Source organism: Colobus angolensis, unplaced genomic scaffold, assembly GCF_000951035.1.
Source record: "Colobus angolensis palliatus isolate OR3802 unplaced genomic scaffold, Cang.pa_1.0 Scaffold26, whole genome shotgun sequence".
Lineage (NCBI taxonomy): Eukaryota > Metazoa > Chordata > Mammalia > Primates > Cercopithecidae > Colobus > Colobus angolensis.
This window is the reverse complement of record NW_012115821.1, coordinates 1,034,017-1,054,122: the sequence shown is the minus strand read 5'-3', so window position 1 is coordinate 1,054,122 and position 20,106 is coordinate 1,034,017. Positions and strand designations below refer to the sequence as shown.

At 39.5% G+C, this 20,106-nt stretch overlaps 1 protein-coding gene across 5 annotated transcripts in view; it reads right to left on the bottom strand.

The window, feature by feature from the left end:
* Nucleotides 1-1,041: 1,041 nt before the first annotated feature.
* FOXP1 (forkhead box P1) overlaps nucleotides 1,042-20,106 on the bottom strand; it is a 658,747-nt gene continuing 639,682 nt past the window's right edge. For 4 of the 5 annotated variants that reach the window (XM_011947141.1, XM_011947142.1, XM_011947140.1 and 1 more), the window contains 4 exons: nucleotides 18,428-18,549; nucleotides 16,605-16,674; nucleotides 11,839-12,005; nucleotides 1,043-5,730 (listed from right to left, as the gene is read on the bottom strand). In XM_011947141.1, coding sequence (XP_011802531.1) covers nucleotides 5,586-5,730; nucleotides 11,839-12,005; nucleotides 16,605-16,674; nucleotides 18,428-18,549 — 504 coding nt within the window. In that variant the 3' untranslated portion in view covers nucleotides 1,043-5,585. Of the gene's footprint in view, nucleotides 5,731-11,838; nucleotides 12,006-16,604; nucleotides 16,675-17,883; nucleotides 18,054-18,427; nucleotides 18,550-20,106 lie in introns of all 5 variants that reach the window. The other variant, XM_011947138.1, reaches the window with a different exon arrangement.

Sequence of the window (20,106 nt, the reverse complement as noted above, 5' to 3'; positions counted from 1 at the left end):
AGGTTCAAATGTTTTGCTAATTATGAGACTAAGAGATTTCTAGATAGGGCATAATTGTTAATTCAAAGAGGACACTAGTTTGCAACCTAATAGCAAAATCTATTTGTTAAAAACACGCACACAGACACATACACACAACTTTCCTAATACGGGCTTTTCAAAACAATGCTGGGAAAGAATGTTCACTTGTATCCTCAGCATCGGTGGGTGTTTTGCAGAATAAAGACTGGGAGGTTCATTTTCAAGTCATCCTTTGCCCCTGCATTATGTGCTCTGAATTATATATGTAATGGTTTTATGTTACCATGGTTTGGCCACTTAAAATACTGCTTTCATATTGGCAATTTAATTTTTACTGAAAGATGATGCTCAAATTCATTAATCCCTAGGATATCGAGTAATATTAAAAAGAAACAGCAAATTTCCTAAATGCATGTAATTATTTTTTTAAATCTCAAAATTAAGATGCTTTTTTCTGCAATATTTAGGTACTGAAGTTCTGTTTTCTTCAATGAATACAATTATCTAGCACACTTTTGATAGAATATTTTTATAAAATCGTTTGTTCTAATCTAAGCATTTATCATTATATGCAAAAAGATTTCTTGATGAGAATATTATAGACGGTGCATGTTTTTGACATTAGCATTTTATTTGGATGACTAATCTTGCAGATGTGAAATTTTAATGAATTATTCATGAAATTTCCTTCCTCTGAAATTTTAGTTTGCTCTTAATGCTAGTTATTAAACATTTTGTTTTCTTTATAAAATTTGATGAAAAAAATAAGGGTGTGCTTCCCCAAGAGAAAAGATAGCATCTCTTGCTCTTTTTTTTAACTTCCCAATTCTCTAAGTGGATACTTTCACTTGGAAATCCTGAGGGTAAGAGCTTCAGCCTTCCCTGATGATGAAAGCTTTCAGTGAAGATTGATTTTAATTCTGCATTGGAAGCAGTTGGTGATAAACTTAAGGCATATGCCTAATATACAATATCAGCGGGTCAGAAAGGGAAACAAACTTAGGCTGTGGCGACTTTTACTACCAGTGTGAACAACCAGCATTTTTATTGCATTTGAGAATGCTATAATGTCAGTCATTAGTACTGACTACACAACATTTTTTTTATTGTCTGTATCCGCAGACATGGAATGATGGAATTACAGTTGATGTCAAGGAATGAGTTTCTTTTATGCCTTATCAAAACAAAACAAAACAAAAAAATTCTTGTTACTGGCAGCACATATACATGAAGCACCATGCTCACAGTCCAGACTGTATCATCTTCATCAAGGCTTATGGGTAGCAGAGATTGCATGAGCTACATTGGGCCCAAGAAATGCCTTCAGCATTGTAAATCTGATTCTCAGGATGAAAAAGCAAAACTGACTCTGAAGACATCCAAAATCTCAGAAGGCTATGTCAGTAACCAAAAGGTACCCAAAAGATTCAAAATCTGAATAAGCACACTCTTCTTTGTGCCTTTGGAAACGGAGCTCAGCTGGAATGTGGAAAAGAGAGGAAATACTTTTTAACTGTTTTTTTTTTCATGAGAAAAAAAAAAAGCTAGTGATTTACAGCACATCTTGGGTTAAGAATCCAAGGTTTTCTTTACTAGGTCTGACGGGATGCTGGGGATGGTGTTAGAGCTGTCCATGGGTGGCAGGACTGGCGGTAACTCTTCATGTATGTACATAAGCCTTGATACTCCATTTTGCGGCTGGTCCAAGGTGGCAGCCTTACTCATCCTACAAGGCAGACTCTAGGGACAGGTAGGTTGGATCCTCATTCCTGACAGTGCATTTTTCTGACACACGGGACTACCTCCCTAATGTATGCTTTTCTTTGAGAAAAAAAGTAACAAATTTTCTTTACATCTTGGCACCTTGTGAAGTTTTTTTTTTTTTTATACAAAAGTTCAATAGTTTTGACACTCCCCTTTGTTAATCACTACTTCACTGATAAACTTGGAAAAGTGTGACCCTGGAATTTCATCATGCAAAATATTTACTGCAGCAGGAGAAAACATTTTTTAAACAACATTTTTTTTTTCCTTTTCAAATGTATGAACTTGTTTAAGATAGCCAGAAAGGCAGTGGTAGGATAAACACAACGGATAGGAATGTATCAAAAAACAGATTAACACACACGCACACACACACGCGCGCGCGCACACACACACGCACACACACACAAAACCTGTACAAAATGCTCCAATCAATGAGAACAGAAAAAAAAGAAATCTTCAACTATGTTACAATTTAAAAGCAGAAAAAAAAAAAGTTAGGGAGTTTCTCCCTCCCACATGTCAGGAAATGTCATCCAATATTCTTAAAGCAAGGATAACTAAATAAAATACATGTGCAGCATATTCTGCAATTCCATTACATACAGTAGTTTTTTTTCCAAAGCTATTTTTTTTAGTATCGTTAATATAAAGCAGTTGCACAAAAAGCAAAGGTGTTTTGACAAACAGGTGTATGCATTTATTCCTTTTTAGGAACAATATCTAAAAAAAGAACCGCCCTCTGCCCTCCCCCAAAAAAGACAAAGATTCACACAGACACATCGGGATATATGTACAACATAATAAACCCCATCCTAAAGAAGCAACTGGGATAACCCCCAGGGGATACAGAATCGGAATTGTAAAAATCATAGTGAAGTTTGCTTGCTGTAAAGCCTGAGAATTTTTTTTTTCAGTTGGTTCTTCTGCAAGGCTGTGATACCTGCAAAGATACGTAAAATCTAATTTTTCTTTTTCTTTTTTTTTTTTTGCTACAGTCTTTAGACTAAGCATGCAGGACATACGACTAAGTGCAACTGAGTGAAATGTTTTTTTTTTTTTTTAAATTTTAATCATTCCCTAAAGGTTTGAACTGAGGTATGCGTACTAACAGTTTCTCATGCTGTTATCTTTACTCATGTCTAGCTACACATGCTGAGAATGAACTAATCTACCAGATTTTTATCCTCTTTTGAATACCAAACTAACCAGCAACCACTCAGTTTAGAAGCACAGGGCCCCCTTCCCATGACCCTGTCTGGCTACTGCCTGCACATCATGAAGCTGCCTGGAAAAGTTTTTTTTTTTTTTTCTTTTTTTTTTTTTTTTTAAGTCTTGCGTGACCACAGACTGCCCTTTATACAGAAAGCAGAGTGAAGCTTCAAAAGTAACTGCCAGAGAAGTTTTTGTACCAAGCTTATGAGTGGATGGGAGTGTTACTTTTCTTTAAATGAAAAATGCTGACCAAAGCCTACTCGGAAAAAAAGGAAAAATTAAAAATAAAAACAAACTGAAGGATATATGCCAAGATAAACCAAAATTAATACAGTGATCACAGCACAGTTCTTAAACAAAAGTGGCATACAATCCAAAAACATCTTTTCTTCTAGAAATGTTATTATGTGATCTAGTTCAATTATGGAAGCTTTTCTGTTCTGACTCTAAACTGTCTCCTTTATTGGATACTCTAAATTGCAGTGGCATACATTCATTTTTTTTGAGATGGGACTCCCTTCCTTCTGTAGCTCCTTTAATATTGTGTCCTATTTTTATCTGCAGTAGTCCCATAAAATCTCTTTAAGAGAATGAGTTTTGGTCTCTGTAGAGGTACACAAAAAGAAAAAGGAAAAATATAGAAAAAAGTAACAACTTTGGTTCGATTATCTACTTGGTCTTCTAAATTTACGATGAAGGAGCAGTTCTCTTTCTCAGGTTGCAATAGCCTATCGCTTGTCATTTGCCTCTAAATTCTTTTGCCTCCTTTGATCAACAATAAGAGGATATTTGGCTTCATCAGATAAAGCATAAAACAGAGAACATAATTTACCTTTGTGTAATATCTTTGGTAATTTTAGAAAAAAAGGTACAAAGAATATAAATTAAGCTTCGAAAGGCTCTCAAACTAAAAAAAAAAACTATAGTCCTATATAAATAAATGACAGGAAAGTGGGTGCAGAGTGGAAGTGTGGAGGGGTTCTAAGGACTGAGGTTGTACTGACCTGTAACCGTCACATTCTGCATACCATGTTTGGGACCCCCAAAGCCCAGGGCCTACATGATATCTTCTATGAGTTTTTGTGATACTGGGTTGGTGACATAATATTGCATAACAAACTGCAGTACCAAATTTGCATATTTGAAATTAACACTTTAGCATTTGCTGAACTCAGTCCTCATTAACTCCCTTAACAAGTTCAATCTGAAATTGAATTTGCATTCAAACTGTTTAATGCCACCAAGTAGGTGTGAACTAATGTATAAACTCAGCGCCGCTGCCACCCCTACTTTCAGGGCAGCTGCTCAGGGAAACCGGGGTTTTGGCCATTTTGCAAACAAAACCAACCCACACTCTTTATCACAGAGGGCCCAAGGCCCATGGCAACTTGGTTCCACAAGGGAGAGCCTTCCAAGGCCATATTGTCAGTCTAATTACTATTAGTTTAAAAAAATTTTTTTTTCAGTGCTGCCTATGTTTCCTTGTGCTGGTAGAATGTGGTGGCATTTATTAAGAAGGATGGTTGCTGCAAAAAAAAACCAAAAAAAACAAAACCCAGAAAATCCAAAACACCCCTCCCCCAGCCACCCCCAATACTGCTGCGTGGAATGAATCGGCATTGTTCCTAGAGTATGTCTCTCTCTCTTTTTTTTTTTTTTCTGTCATTCATTCTCTTTCTGGCAGGATGTCACGTCTGTGTGAGAGGGCCTTCATGTGTAGAGTGCAGCATTTGGGACCTTTTTGAAAAAGACCAAAACGGAATGTTTTCTGACTTTAGAGAAACATGGTGATGTCTGAAGGAAGATGGAATGAGTGACAGAAAGCTACAAACGAGAAATGACATTCAGCTTTGTATAATAAAAACACCTATTAACATTCATCACAAGGTACAGAAAACTTTAAGCCTCCAAGAGGCCATCGGCCCAAATGGAGGCCTGAGGTCAGAACTTAAAATGGTATAGTAGAAGAAAAAAAAAAAAAGCAATACATTAAAAAGTTTGGGATAATTATTTTTTAACCCCTCCCCCCAATACACACACAAAGGCCTTCCCCATCCCAACTGGAAGCAAAAAAAAAAAAAAAAAAAAAGGAGAAAAAGGAGTAAAGGCAGTGATAATCAACATGCAGTACTGTGCAAATAGGTCGTCCATTGGAATCCTTAAATTCTGGGCAAAGGCTTGGTCTGCAGCTTAGGTGCACAAGCTCCGTCGGGCGTCCTCAGTGTCCAACGTTGGCAGGACTGCAGTTCAAAGTCTGCTGCTAAAAGTGAATCAGTTTAGCAAATTTACAACACTGATGTTGACGGTTAAGAGAGGAAAATCCCAAGTACCAAACAAGTCCATCCAATGCACAGAGTACAAATTCCTTTTTTCAACAAAAAGTAGAAAAATCAAAAATACTCCCAAATGGGGTTCTTGATGGCACTAAGAGTTAACACATTTCAGAGTTGTCAAAATGTAGTGAAAATCCTCCAGACTGTACAACAAATGGAGAACAATTTCACTGCTAACTTTTGACGTGTTTTGTTTTGTTTTGTTTTTTCCTTTTTCCAATCTTCACTCTCGGGGTTGGCCCGCCCCGATATTCACTCCATGTCCTCGTTTACTGGTTCATCTTCGTAATCTCTGTCATGGTCAAAATCTGGACTGTGGTTGGCTGTTGTCACTAAGGACAGGGGCCCTTCAGCTTCCTCTGGATCGAGGGGCTCTTCTTTGACGTGTACAGGATGCCTGGAATAAATATGCAGAGGTTCAGTGAAGGTACTCCCCAGCCCATTGCAGCTCAGGTGCACTGAAAAGTTTGGGGCAACAGAAAAGCCTCACTGTAGAACTAGAACTCTGTCCAGTATTGTCGCCTTTAGCCACACGTGGCTCTTTACATTGAAATGAACGAAATCTTACTACAATTTAAAATTCAGTTTCTGAGTTGTGTTAGCTGCATTTGACATGTTCAAAGGCCCATGTGACTAGCGGTTAATTCTGGCCAGCACAGAGACAGAACATTTGCATCACTGCATAAAGTTCTCTTGGGTAGTGCTGCTCTGAGTCACTAGTCTCTGGACAGGTGCGGGCCTCTCCTCCCTGGTGGTATTTCTCATACTTGGATGCATGCTGCAGTCACCTGTGGGCCTTGTTGAAATGCAGTGTGTGATTCAGGACTAGGGTGGGGCCTGAGACTCTGCATCTCTAACAAGCTCCTAGGTGATGCCGCTGGTCCTAGAACCACACTTTGAGTACCAGATAACAGGTCCCATAGTGGCATCCTGGGTGGACGAATACTGATCTTCAAATAATTACATGAAATAAGAATCTGTGATGCAACGGCAGTTTGTGGGGACCACTGAGCAGAGGAGGCTGGGCTAATCATGGCTTGCTGTGTGTTCTGCTTTGCTAGTTAACATGCAGAACCTGTGAAAGAACTCTCCAGAGGACGACCCGAAGCGAGGTTCTGTCATTAATCAACTTCAAGCAAACACAGCAAAGAGACACCATGATACATGCTTGAAACTCCAAATTAATGCATATTTTTACAAACTGTCAATAAGGCAAGAAAAGCCCTGCCAGGAAACACAAATGGAGAGGAAAAGGCTCGCTCAACACAACAATATGATAAGAAAGCAGAGCCCCAATCAGAATAATAACGCTGTCAGCTGTAAACAAGGCAAAACATGAGGCCCGGCTGGTAGCAGCCACTGGGATGCGTGTGGTTGCAATGAGATCTGCCAACTTTCTCATTATGGACCAGCGCATGGTTCACCCGAAGGGGACTGGGGTGATCACACAAAACCACTCGGATAACAATTGAGAAATGTTGTTCGTAAATCATATTTACAACTGATCCTTTGCAAATACAAATAACTTTCTGTTGCAGGGCCTTTTGATATGTAAAAGAACCATTCAAGTTAAAACTGTCCCATCTCTGGGACAGGCTGCAGAAGGGAAGATTTTTAAACTGACATTATCAAGTATTAGTAATAGGAGGTGGTAATGGGGACGGTTGGCTTCCTAAATAATTAATGCTGTATGCAAACCCCAGAGGCCCCTTGAACCATTTAAAAACAAACAGAGGAGTGTTTTGGACTGCCCTCGAAGACAGGAACCTTCAGAATCAATTGACTCTAAAATCAGCACAGTCTAGAGAGAGCATTTGGTTGGGCTAGATGTTAGATAAACAGCTTTACAAAATAATTCCTTTATTCTTAAAAACTATTTGCAGAACAAAATATAGCAAAGTTGCATTACATTTTATGTATGGCTCTCCATCTATTTGATTCATTATTTATTTATTGAGACAGCCGTGCTCTGTCACCCAGGCTGGAGTGCAGTGGCAGGATCTCGGCTCACTGCAACCTCCACCTCCCAAGGCTCAAGCAAGTCTTCTGGCTCAGTCTCCCAAGTAGCTGGGATTATAGGGGCCCACCATCACACCTGGCTAACTTTTGTATTTTTAGTAAAGATGAGGTTTTACCATGTTGGTGAGGCTGGTCTTGAATTCCTGACCTCAAGTGATCCACCCGCCTTGGCCTCCCAACGTGCTAGGATTACAGGTGCGAGACACCATGGCTGGCCAGATATTTTTATTTCAGAGAAACAGTTGTACATCAGTGCAAGGAAGACTGCATGGGGAGTCACCCTTCCAGCAGTCTGTATTAAGCATTATGAATGGGGATTTTTTTTTTTAAATGGCCGCATTAGTGTTTCCGCAGTAAGAATTAGGACTGGCTGCATAATTTTGGAAGCCCAGTGCAAAATGACAATCTGGGGTCCTTGGCTCAAAAATTACAATTTCAAGACAGAAATGGCATTAAAGCAAGTGCATACCAGGTGTGGTGGTGTGTGCCTGTGGTCCAAGTTATTTGGGAGGCTAAGGTAGGGTGATCACTTGAGCCCAGGAGTTCGAGTCCAGCCTGGGTGATAATAGTAAGATCCCCATCCCTAAATAAAAAGGTAATGAAAAGAACACATAAAATCAAGTGCAAGTGTCCTTTTAGGCATGAGATCCTGTGTGACTGACTGCATGTCACACTTGTGAACCAGCTTTGCTAGGATACCCTACATTCTTTTAGGAAGAATTAGGTATACTGATTATTCCTTAAAAAAGCACAAACCCTTAGTTAAGGCCAGTTTTCTTATTTTTTGCCAATCTCTTTCCATTTGGGGTCATATTTTTAAATACTGTAAATTCAGCAGGAATGCTATTTTTTTAAATTTTCCTAGCTTTACAATTTATAATGTTTACGGCTAGATGAGATTCCACTGTGTTGACATATGTCAGTTTCTGAATACTAGGCATTTTAGGATCATCTTTTTTCTTTCCCTTTTACTGTCTGTCTAATGCAATGACCATTTTTATCCATTAATCTTTCTCCTCTACTTCTGCTGATTTACCTCCTTAGGATAAATTTCTAAGAATGGAATTGTTAGAGCAAAGGCCAAAACATCTTTATGGTTCCTGTGATTTATTGTGATATTAACTTCCAAAGGGGCTATCAATTTAAACTCAATCTCATCAGCAGCAAGCATTATTTGTAAAAAATATTTTGTTGCTTAGCAGGTATAAATCAGGTAAGCTCAGGTTACGTTAAATTGTGTTTCTCAGATTACTGACAATGGTGAACATTTCCTAATGTTTCTGTTTCAGACTTTCATTGTGGAGAAATTTACGTTTTAGCTACATGCTGACTGAGCTTCACATGTTGTTTTCCAAACCAACATTTTTCTACGTTCTTATCAGATCTATCAGTCTTTTCATGTTTACAACCCAGCACTGAATGACAGAAGAATGTAAGATCATATAAGACCTTGGGGAGGGGGAAGGAGGATGGGGACCCCTAGAAGAAATAGAACCATCTTCACCTTAATGAAGTTCTCACTGTATCATTTTAGACTTTGACCAATACTGTGCTAATCTTACCCCAAAAATCAGATACATGTAAAGCCCCAGAAAACACAGTTCACAACATCAGAGAATGTTTTGTTTGCCCAATTATCCTCATTTGATCATTACACAATGTATACATGTATCAAAATAACACATGTACCCCCAAAATATGTCGTTACGAAGTATCAATTTTGAAAGCTGTAAAAGTAAACAAACAAACAAAAAATGCTTTCCCCCTAAACTGGCAGCCAAAATTCATGAGGGTTATTTTCTATCCAGAAGACACAGGTAATGATCCTGTCACGCCTGCTGGCTCGACTCCCAGTGCCTCATGCAGAGTTAGACGGCAAGGTTTCGAAACTTTAAGAGAAATGAAATCAATTTCAGGACACTTCTTGGTACCGCCAGATACCCCTGGGGTGTGGCAAAGGTGTAGCACAGGCACACACAGTACTTCAAAGAAGAAAAAGAGGATGGGATTCCATGAAAGATACATTTGAGATGTGATGCAGACTACTGAAGACACTACACTCACTTCACATACACTCACTGCCTCTTCTAGAAGTTAGGGCTGTGTATGATGCACCTTCCTCTCCTTGCAGACACTGCCCCCACCCTTTCTCTCCAACTCCTACTTCCGAAAGGGCTACCACTGAATAAGTGTGTGCAAAACCACACATTTCCCTTCTCTTTACATCTGAGTAATTCCTTTGTTTAGCCACTCTGGGAACACAAGAGTTTTAAAATAAAGCTGACTGGTGTTTAAAGGCATTGTGTTCTGGGGGTGTCCGCACAGCATGGAGTATTTTGCTTTGTAGCTCCTTTAGCGTCTAGCAGGATAAAAGTATAATGCCCCAAAGCCATAATTATGTGACCACTTTCTAGTGTTTCAAAGGAGGAATGAAACGTAGTGGTATCTGAGTGTCACAGAAAGGGTAAGAATGAAGACTTCTGTTTCAACACTCGGTATTAGCTAGGCTGCCTTCCTAACAAGGTCCTTCAAGCCGTGCCGTACAGTTTATGGCTTGATTTATTCCAATAGACTGGAACAGTTGAAAAACAATTTGCATCATAGCAGGATAATGCATATTGGACAAGAATGGAAACTCTTGTCATTACAGAATTCCCTTAATGGAAATATGGGGTCAAAAAGAGTGACGGTCTATGACACAGATAGCAGGCGCAGGGAATCTGCTGTTGACATATAATTACATTTAGCAAACAGCACAAACCTGTGAGATTTGAGCAACACATTTTGACATTTTCATGTAGGGTTTCTTGTAAAAAATAGTTGAAACCTTTATTTCATCAAAAATCACAAAGACTATTGTAAAACATAATTTGGGTAATACTGGGGTTAATTCAAATTTGTTAAACAAATTAACCCTGCAGTGACTGTCTTTCGTACAGCAAAATTAGCATCACTCTGAACTGGTGCCTGTGGCTTGCATCCAAGTATCTTTCTGTTTTAGTGTTTCTTTATACTAAATAATAGGAATATATGTCAACAAAAACTTGGGAGTTCGTACAGATTATGAGAAATAGTATCACTTCAATAACTTCAGACATTTTTGCTCTAATGAGTGTTTCTTGCAGTAGCTTACACCAATTTACGTTTGTTCTGAACTTCGTTAGTATCTAAGTAAATACTCCTGTCATGACAATGATTTAAGATGAATACGAATGTGATAACAAGAAAGTCGGAAACACTAAGTTGCTTTGGAAAGGATGAAATATAGCAGCATCAGTGTGAAAGATAAACACATTCTTAAAATGCTGTGAAGTAAATGCTAAGATACTGTTCATATAAATTAAAAATGATTATTTCCATATCCACAAAGGATGGTAAAGATCCTTTTTGAAGTGCTGTGGAGATGAAATTCAAATGCTAGAAAATCAAATTTCAGATTTCCCCGTACCCTCCAAATTATGCTGGCAGATAACACTTTTTTCTTTGTCATTAGATGCCAATTCCGTCTGCTCTTAATTGTTACAGGTCCTGTTTTCCATTCGTATCACTCAAATTATCTTAAAATAAGATGTTGGTCAGTAATTCAGAGGTAATGTGTAGACAAGCAGCCTATTCTGGGAACTGACAGTATTGCAAACACGAAATGGGTTAGTACCTTAAAGTAGGCAACAGTTTTGAAGAAACTCACTAAAAGGGAGAGACTGTTATTCCACAGCATCTCCTGCAAAGCCAATCATTTGGAGTAATGTGGTTTCTTTGCTCTGTTTGAAAACTTTTCCTGGGAGAGAGGGGGTTATAGTTACACCAAGTTTTCTCCCATCACCCACTCACAGGGGCAGCACAGCCTCCTGGTCTCCGCCTTTCCTGCAGTTTGCAGTCCTGGTTCCATTCACATTCAGCATGGGCAACCATCGCCCATCACTTCATTCAGTTATATGTGCACTCATTATACTGCCGTCTGCTGCTATAATGCTCCTATTAATTTTCCTTTTGATATTTTAAGAGCAATCTATAAATCATGCCGCCTTTCATTTGTGCCATCATTAATGGTTGGTAATAATGCTGCGGCGTCGTGTTCGTGGTTATCGCACCACCAAGTAAACAAGCATCTTTTGCTCTCAGCTAGGTCAACATGCCCGAAAGTTGAACAAACTGCACACTTTTTCATAGGGATGCATATTAATTTGAGGAGGAAAAAGTAGTGTGGCTTAAATAATGGCCTGAGATGTGATAAAGCAGAGGAACAAAAGCCAGCCTGTTTCCCATTTTACTGCTGGGAATTGCTTTTATGGGAAAGTTAGCAAATAGTCCTTTTATGCACTAACCAAGCTGAACATTTCTGGAAGTACCAATTTCTAGCTTGGTTCTGGGATATCAGAAATTACAGAAAAGGTAATATGAAGCCCAGAGAAAGAGATGTCTCCCTGTGCGTACCTAGGGAGACTAGGGTGTGAAAGCAAAGACCTTTTGGGTGGACCATACTCACACGGCTTGCATAGGAGATCTGCCTGGACTGCTGTCACTCTCGTTGCTGTTGGTATGCTCCATTGCCCCATTCAGCTCTTCCCGTATTGCGCTGGCTAAGTTGCCCAGAGTGGGATTTCCCATGGAAGCGGTAGTGTATAGAGGTATACTATTCTCAGCCATTGAAGCCTGTCATCAACCAAGAGAAAATTTATGAAGACACAGGGTATGTAAGACGAGGAAACTACTAATTATGGGTGTACTCGATAATCTTCAGTTGGAGTTAATTGTAGCATGGCTGGCAAATACAAGTTTCTAAGAGGTGTTGAAAGATTTTGCTTTAAAAATGACTCGTGGCACCTGTCCCAAGCTTGGTTTTGAAGAGCTAACTGGGGGCCAGGGGGATCAAAGCGCCTGTGGGTAGGAGGGACTCAATTTGGTCCTGCTTGGTAGTCACATGGTTTAGACAGGCTTTCGAATATGAGGTTTATGTCGGATGCGTTTTTAAGAGGAGCTGAATATTTCCAGATCACAGTGAAGTATAATGGAATTTTTATTTCTTTATCCATTTTGATGACTCCAGTATTGGATATTAGAGATTCTGATCAGATTATTCTGGCCGCATCGCTCAAACTTATGAGAACTTCCATAAACATTCACCTCTTAGATCCTATAGAAAAGGAAGAGATTATAGAATTGGAATCAATTTTTTATCTCCTCCCATCATTTCTGTTTTAATGATTTCTGAATCTGTTTAGCGCAGTTGGAGATAACTGGCTGAAGGAAACACCACGTAATGTTTCAGAGTCCGACCAACTGCCTAGGATTTTAGGACTAAAGAGCTCTGGCAAAAGGAAGCTCTAAATCGTATTTATTTTTGGTGCCTAAGTACATCAATATCAAAGGTTACAAAGTCACTTCACGTTGAGTGTCAGCAAAAAAGTGGGGAAATAAAAAAGAAGAAATCCTAAACTTTATTTAGGATAGGTAGGATATTATTCACTTCCTGTTATAGTGCATTTGAATAAAAGGGACACCAACTCTGAAATGCACACACTGGTTAAATACAGAACTGGACTAAAGTACCCATACTCGTTTCATCTGGGTGGTGATTACGACCCATTGACTTTTCATTTTATCAAAGAGGACACTTTCAAAAACTGGCAGCTGTAATTAAACCAAGATGTATCACAACTGTCCTCTTGCAGCCTAGACTATGCCTGCTTTTCCATCCTAATGGGAAAAAAAAGTGCAATCACAAGACGATCTGGCATAGTGACTTCCACTGGCCAGTCATACACGAGTCCAAACTATTCTAGAAATCCTGGGTCTAGAGAGAAAGGAAAAGCCAAAAGAGTGCAAAGCCAGGCTTCAGAAGTCCGTCTGGCTAGTATGACAATCGCAGCCTCACTCACTATACAAACCCCAAAGCCAGGGCTTTCTAGGTGTAAGCCCAGTGTTACAAGTCCTGTGCATACTCACCAATCACAGCTTTGGATAATGGACTATTTCAAAGCTTGGCCCTCTGTAAGCCCACAGCTTTTCCTTCCCTCTACTTGTAAATGTATGTAACTGTCTTCTTTTTAAAAAGTAGGGGTACAATCCTGTTTTTATTTTCAAATGCGGTAAACTCACTTTGATGAACAGCAAATCTGAACATTCCACACTCTCCTACAGTGTGTCCGATAACTTGAATCAAGTACTTTTTCCAACAGCTCTTTTATAATTGCAATAAAGCCTTTTTTCTTTTTTTTTGGCAGAGCAGTTGCCAGAACTATTTTTTTTTTTTTGCCAACTGCAGTTGGACAAGCATCTTAACCGCTTTTATCTGAGACAACAGTGGTCACACCTCTCTGTCACAGAAATTCTGCCAACTGTCTTTCCACTGGAAATACCATAAGATAAGCTCTCACAAGATAATTTCACTACTCCAAGGTCAGAATGTGGCAAAAGTGGGGCTGCTACTAGCTTATTTTAGCAACTTCCCTGGTCAAAAATTGTGAAGACAAAATTGAAATGCTGATATGAATGTGTTCGTTGGGATGAGTTGGTCATCCTCTAGAGAAGGCAACCTTCTTGGGATGAGTATTTATTCTCTTTGGCTCTCAAGGTATTCTAGGTCAAGGCCATTACTGATTGGGATTGGATCACAGAACATGGCCTGAGACCCAACCGCCACAGTAGTGAAAGGTATACAAAGGCAAGCGCTTATATTGATCCCTGGGTTCTCAGACAAGAAAGATGTAAGTGATGAAAATCAGCCTTGTTCCTTGAAAAAATGATAAAATGGGCTGCAGAGAGATCCCAGTGCCTGAGTCGCAAGAGGGCTTCTTGAACACACTGTTGAGCAAGTGATCAGAGCAACCCACCAAAGGTTAGAGAAATTTTCACTAACTGCTTATGCCTAACGAAGTTTTTTTTTTTTTTGGTAGTTGATGTCCACTTAGAAGCAGGTGTGTTACAAAAATGGACTTAATTATAGAAATGGTCCTTGCACAGCATGTGGTTTCATATCAAGCTGGCACCTCTGCCAAAAAATGAAGTTGCTTAAGTAATGGTGCAGAAGTCCATAAGCACCCTCGCTCCTGGAACATTAACCACTCTGAGATCCTCAGGGGAAAGGCAGTCTATAAATACGAAGCTTTACGGTTACCCTTAGTTACTTCACTTTTCAGAGCATAATGCAATCTGTCCCAAGTCCCATGTTTTATTTCTGTAGTGGATTCTGCTGTCCTATTTTATATATTGTATATCATGCATTATGTTGCTCTAGTAATTTTTTTTGAAGATATTGTTCCACTATTATTTTTACTTGCCTTGAAAAATGGAAATAGGCGGTAATGGAAAGGAAGGCCTGCTGGCAGAATCTTTATTTAATTTGCACAGTAGAAAGTTGTCTTATGTGTCTGTCTACGGATCAGGGATCCAAACTCGTGGAAGAGAGGGAAACAATCCACTTCTCAAATCATGAATTTATATCAATCTATTCCCCTTGCCTCATTATGGACAGAAAGTGTTCTTGGAAAACGGCAGGACAGTTTTGGGCTACTGAAGAAGATGCCAAAAACAAATGTTCAGAGATGAAACCTGAACAGTTCTGTAATGACAAAGCATACTAATTGAAATTAGTCACATAGTTAAGAGAATTCAGAGGATGGAGGATCACTTTTTTTTTTTTTTGCCTTTCCGGCTCATGAATATAAAATGTGCTTGTAATCTTAATACTATTCCAGATAGAGCAGCCTTTAAATTCACACTTCAGAAGACTCCAGGGAAAATAAGTTACTAATGAATGGTATTTACAGTGGCGGCATCGAAGCATGCTTTCATTTACTCTTCTAAAGTTACTGTGTAAACTATAAGTAATTAAAAGAAAAGCGGAAAGTAGTTTCTCCTATTAAATCTGGTTCAGGCTAAAAATAAATAAATATAATTACTGAAATGCTAAGGCCAGTGAATCTGCCTCTAAACTGAAACTGGGTAAATGGCCTATCATCAATTCCCAGGAGCCTTAAGACTCTTCTGGGCCTGTAGGGTACAGAGTCGTGCTCAATAAACATCCGTTCAATGCAGAGCAAGGCCCAGGGCTCCTGTCAGTATGTCCTCCTTCCTCATCCTGTTCCCATCATGCTAAAGGGCTCAACTGTTTTTTTCATTATTGTCCCTTTTTAGACTTTTGTTTCTCTCTTTGTACCCTCACCCCAAGAAATGTTCGTAGTTGCTCATGTTATTTATGGTCCTTTGGAAGGACACAAGACATTGTAGTATCTCAGAACCAATCTGGGGGTGATACAGCCCCCGTTGAGAACGTATGCTGCAGAGGACTGCAACGGTATTGGATGACAAATGTCACATTTATCTATAGAATATGCCATTTAAAAGCTATCAAGATTCTCTTGGCCTGTCTTCTAGAACAGTCTGGGTAGGGGAAAAAGCAACCAGGACCACTGGCCAAAAGGATACTGCTTACTTATGAACTCTTGAGGGGGACCTGAGTACTATACCCAGGTACTTTAATGAAATCATACTGGAGTAGCCTTCATTTAAGAACTCAAATGTGCAATAAGTTAAAAGTTTGCTAGAAGCTGGGCTGCCTCAGGTAGCTCCTTTTTGGGTGGTGATCTTGCTACTGCTCAAAACCCACGTCTTCATCTCCTGGTACCACTGGTGATGTAACAAGTACTTGGTTTGTCAGTAGGAAATAAATATCCCGTATGATTATTATGTAATCTTGATCTCCAGGAAAACTAAAGAGTCTTCTTAGACACCTCTATTGTTTAAACAGACACGGTTTACTTGTATAAAGTGAACCAGATCCCAGATCCTCCCCACCCCAGACAAAAGCGAAGATGCTAAAGTCGACCTTAAAAGAAGAAGAAGCAATACAAAGCCCTGCTTTCTCTTTAAACCCGTGAACAATAGAAGGTCATGTGACGCAGTGGCCTATCATCCAGCACATTAATAGCTGTGCTAGAGTAATTACACTTGTGGTATTTTTGCCTCAAGTGAAATTCTGAAATAAGAGGATGGAAATTATGATACTGCTGATAAATATTAATAAGTGAACTTTTAATTTTTTTGCCACAATATTCAAAATGCTAAGCATCCCGCTAATGCTGAAGCAGCCCGATGTGTTTGCCTCCAGGGAGTACGATGCTTTGTGCACTTAAGAAAAAAGTTTAACGGAATTAAAATTTAATATCTAATTAGAGCAAGGCTAATATATTTTGAAATGAGTAGGGGAGACCTGTGCCTCTGCTGCATATTCGGGACGGCCATTAATCTTACCTGTAAAGCTGCATTGAGAGGTGTGCAGTAGGCGTGGCTGCTCTGCATGTTTTTAATAAGGGAAGGGTTACTGTATAAGAAAAAGATAAAAACTCAAAGTTAAACACAGTCGACTCCTGAGTTCCTAGCTAAGTTCTGTTTTAAGCTTGCTAGTGTCCTTCCAAATCACCAATTTACCCCACTAACAAAACCCAAGAAAAGTCAGGCTTTCTCCCCGTCACTGATTTGTAGGGCGGGTGTGTGTGTGCACACCTCTGGGGTTTGACTTCGCTATTCAAGGAAACTAGGTGTAAAATTCTGGCTTAGGTAATAATTTTCCTTGGGTCCTTCCTCCAGAGACCTCTCTGCAGATTTTTAGGAGTTAGCCTGACTCCAGACTCCAACAGGAAGGCAACAGCCTAGGAGGTCGTGCTGGGGAAGGCAGTGAGCTCACAGCAGGGGCCTGCTGGGCGTGAGCAGAGAGAATCTTGGCTCCTAATCATCTTGGAGATTTGAACTCTACAGTGACTGCTAGAGGGATGGCAGGAAGGCTTTTAAGGAACATCTGCAAGGCACGTTTATTGCCAACAGGTGATGGAGAGTAGGGTATGCCAGGGGAGGGCTGTTACTAAATATGGGGATGTCTTAGCCAAATCCGGAAGGGCCTGAGAATATTTGCTGCCATCTCCGTTCACGGACCAAATGAAACCAACATACTGTTGTCAGAAAAATCTCTAACCTCGCAAGGATAAAAATATTCAAAAATTATACAGGGCATACTGAGGGAAAAGGGTGCCTGCCTCCCAGTAGGCAATTACCTACATGTATCAGTGGCCTTTAAAGTAAGTATACACAATCAAACCTATTTCTTTCCTATGCTTGGAACATTTTAATCATTCACTTCATTACATTTATATTATTATAGTGAGTGAACAAATAGGAAATCTACCCCAATAGTACACACACATTTTAACTGTAACCAAAAATTCTCTTTTTACTTGGGGCGGGGGGAGAGGGGGATTATGGGTTAAACACAAGTATTCAGTTTCAGGGTCCCCGTAAGCTGCTGAATCAAAATACAATGAATATTTGCATTAAAGACGTCAAAAAAGCATTATTCAAGGCACTGGTGTTCCAAAGAGAAACAAGAGCAATACATGTACAAATCACACAATTTAGTTTCGTTGCAGAAAGCTGTGGCACTGCTATTGGTGAAATGCAAAACTACATGGGATGAGTCAACCATGCAAAGCCAAAGCAACAGCAGAAAAAAAAAACAAAAGCAAGTAAAGGCTCTTACTGTGCGACAAGCTCGTCAAAGTTTTCATCGGGGCAGTATTTGCGAGGACGGCCTCGTTGAATATGGCGGCCACGTTTAAACTCTTCATCATCAACTGTCCAAAAGGACCCAAACTCATCCTCTACTCTGATAAAGCACTTATGCAGTGAGAGGTTGGTGCGAATGGCACCCTGGGATAGGAGCAGCAGCAAAGGAGATGGAGTGGCAACAAAAGGAGACGGGGTTGGGGGCGGAACAGACATCCAATACAGGGAACAGGAAAAAGAAAATAAAATGCAATAAGCATAAGCAAATGGTTTGTGAGGGTTAATATGCATTGCCACCTAAAAGCTACTAGCATGTGATGCAACAAAGACCAGCAAGCAGGGCAGGGGGACTGGTGGGTATACAAAACAGGAGGGATGAAATGCTTTTTTGCTTCCCTTAACTGAGACAACGTGAAACCAGTTCTTTGGTCTAACACCATCTAGCAGCCAAAGCCTCTACGTTATACTTGTTAGCACAATCCAAGCTAGGCTAAGAAGTTCAAACATGGTGGACGTACCCACTGATCTTTTGTGGCCTTCGTTTTTGGAATTCTACTTCATCCACTGTCCATACTGCCCCTTTAACGTTTTCTACTCGCACAAAACACTTGTGAAGACTAAGATTATGACGCACTGCATTCTGCAGCAAGTATAAAAGAGAGAACATTTACATTTTCTATAAGAAAAGACTCCAAAAACAGCAGTAAATTCAGCCTAACAGTCCACATTTGTAAAACCATCCCCAAGAGCTGTAGCTGCCACCCCCGTGGAGGACCTTCTCATGGTTAAGGATGTCTTTTCCAAAAGCAAAAATAAACCAAAATTTTAAATTAATTGTACTTTGGCATTTTTGTCTAGTCTCTGGTAATAACTAACCAGAAGAAATATTTTTTAATATGCATACAAGCCCAAAATAGGTTCCAGAGTACAAATCTGAAAATGTTACTGTGACTTCAAAACAAGAACACATGCAAAGCATAAAACTGCCCTTTTTAAGCCCACCTACCTCCCATAAAAAGGGGGTATTTTTTTCAAACCATGAAAGAGGAACACTTGGTTAATACTGCTAAATACAGTTTTGTTCTTGATGGTTTCTGGCTTTTAAAACTTCCAGAGATCTTATGAAGAATTCTGAAGTGGATTTTACTGCTGAGAGTTGTGCCTTGTGTAGTCAAAGGACGAGGGAGGTGAACGGACCCCAGAAGAGATCAGTATCTATCAATCAATCATCATGTTATGTCTTACCTTCCAGAATATGAGAGTTGGCCCTAACTACGGGCAAGTATTTTAACTGAGTAAATGCCAAAGGAATACGAGTGAAACACTCGGTGGCAAAATGACTATATTTCTACAGTTGATGGTTTCTACAGACACATCTTGCTTATGGTTAAAAGTCCTTTCTGGCCATTCCTAAGCTGAGACCCTTAACATCGACAATTTATCAAAAAGGAGGATCTCAACTCAAGGGTGACGAAGAGCTTTTAATATCTCATCTTTCCTCTGGGTTTCAGAAGAATCCCCCACCCTCACTGGGTACAGTTAAAAAGCAAGGCTTCATTTCTTTAGTCCTGCCTGGTTAAACTTATGGATCCAGACTCAATTCTGGACATGAAGATATTCTAAAGAGATTCAGGTCATTTACTTAAATTTTTCTTTTTATTCAGAATAAGGAGATGATGACTCAATAGTAGATGACTCAATTGGGGCTTAAGAAGTTGATATATACATCACACTGGGTAAAGTCCTCACTCAATTCCAGCAACACTGCTATTGCACAAGCATTTTGCACCCCTCCGCATTCTGCCACCGGAGTATTTCCTTCCTGAATTATCCTAAATGGTGGTGAATCTTGATACTCTCAGAGGCACTTCAGTTTTTGGACAATCACAGTTGGTGGCTGTGAGGATTCAAGCTACATAATAATTTTTCTTTTCGGATATGGAATTCTTAGGAGATAATGAGACAAGTTTTAATGCATGGTGTGATGAATTGCTTGAAAGGAGAATTCGCAGGACAAATTCCCGAAGAGTTTTTGAGTAATGTCAGCATAATTGAGGTAGGTTCAAGATACCCAGGGGACTATCAAAGGACACTCCTGATTCAAAAAAATTGGATAGATTTGCTTAAAAATAAAAACCTCTAAACTGAAAACATTTGGCATGTCATATACTTGATAGGACAATTTTCTTTGCATATA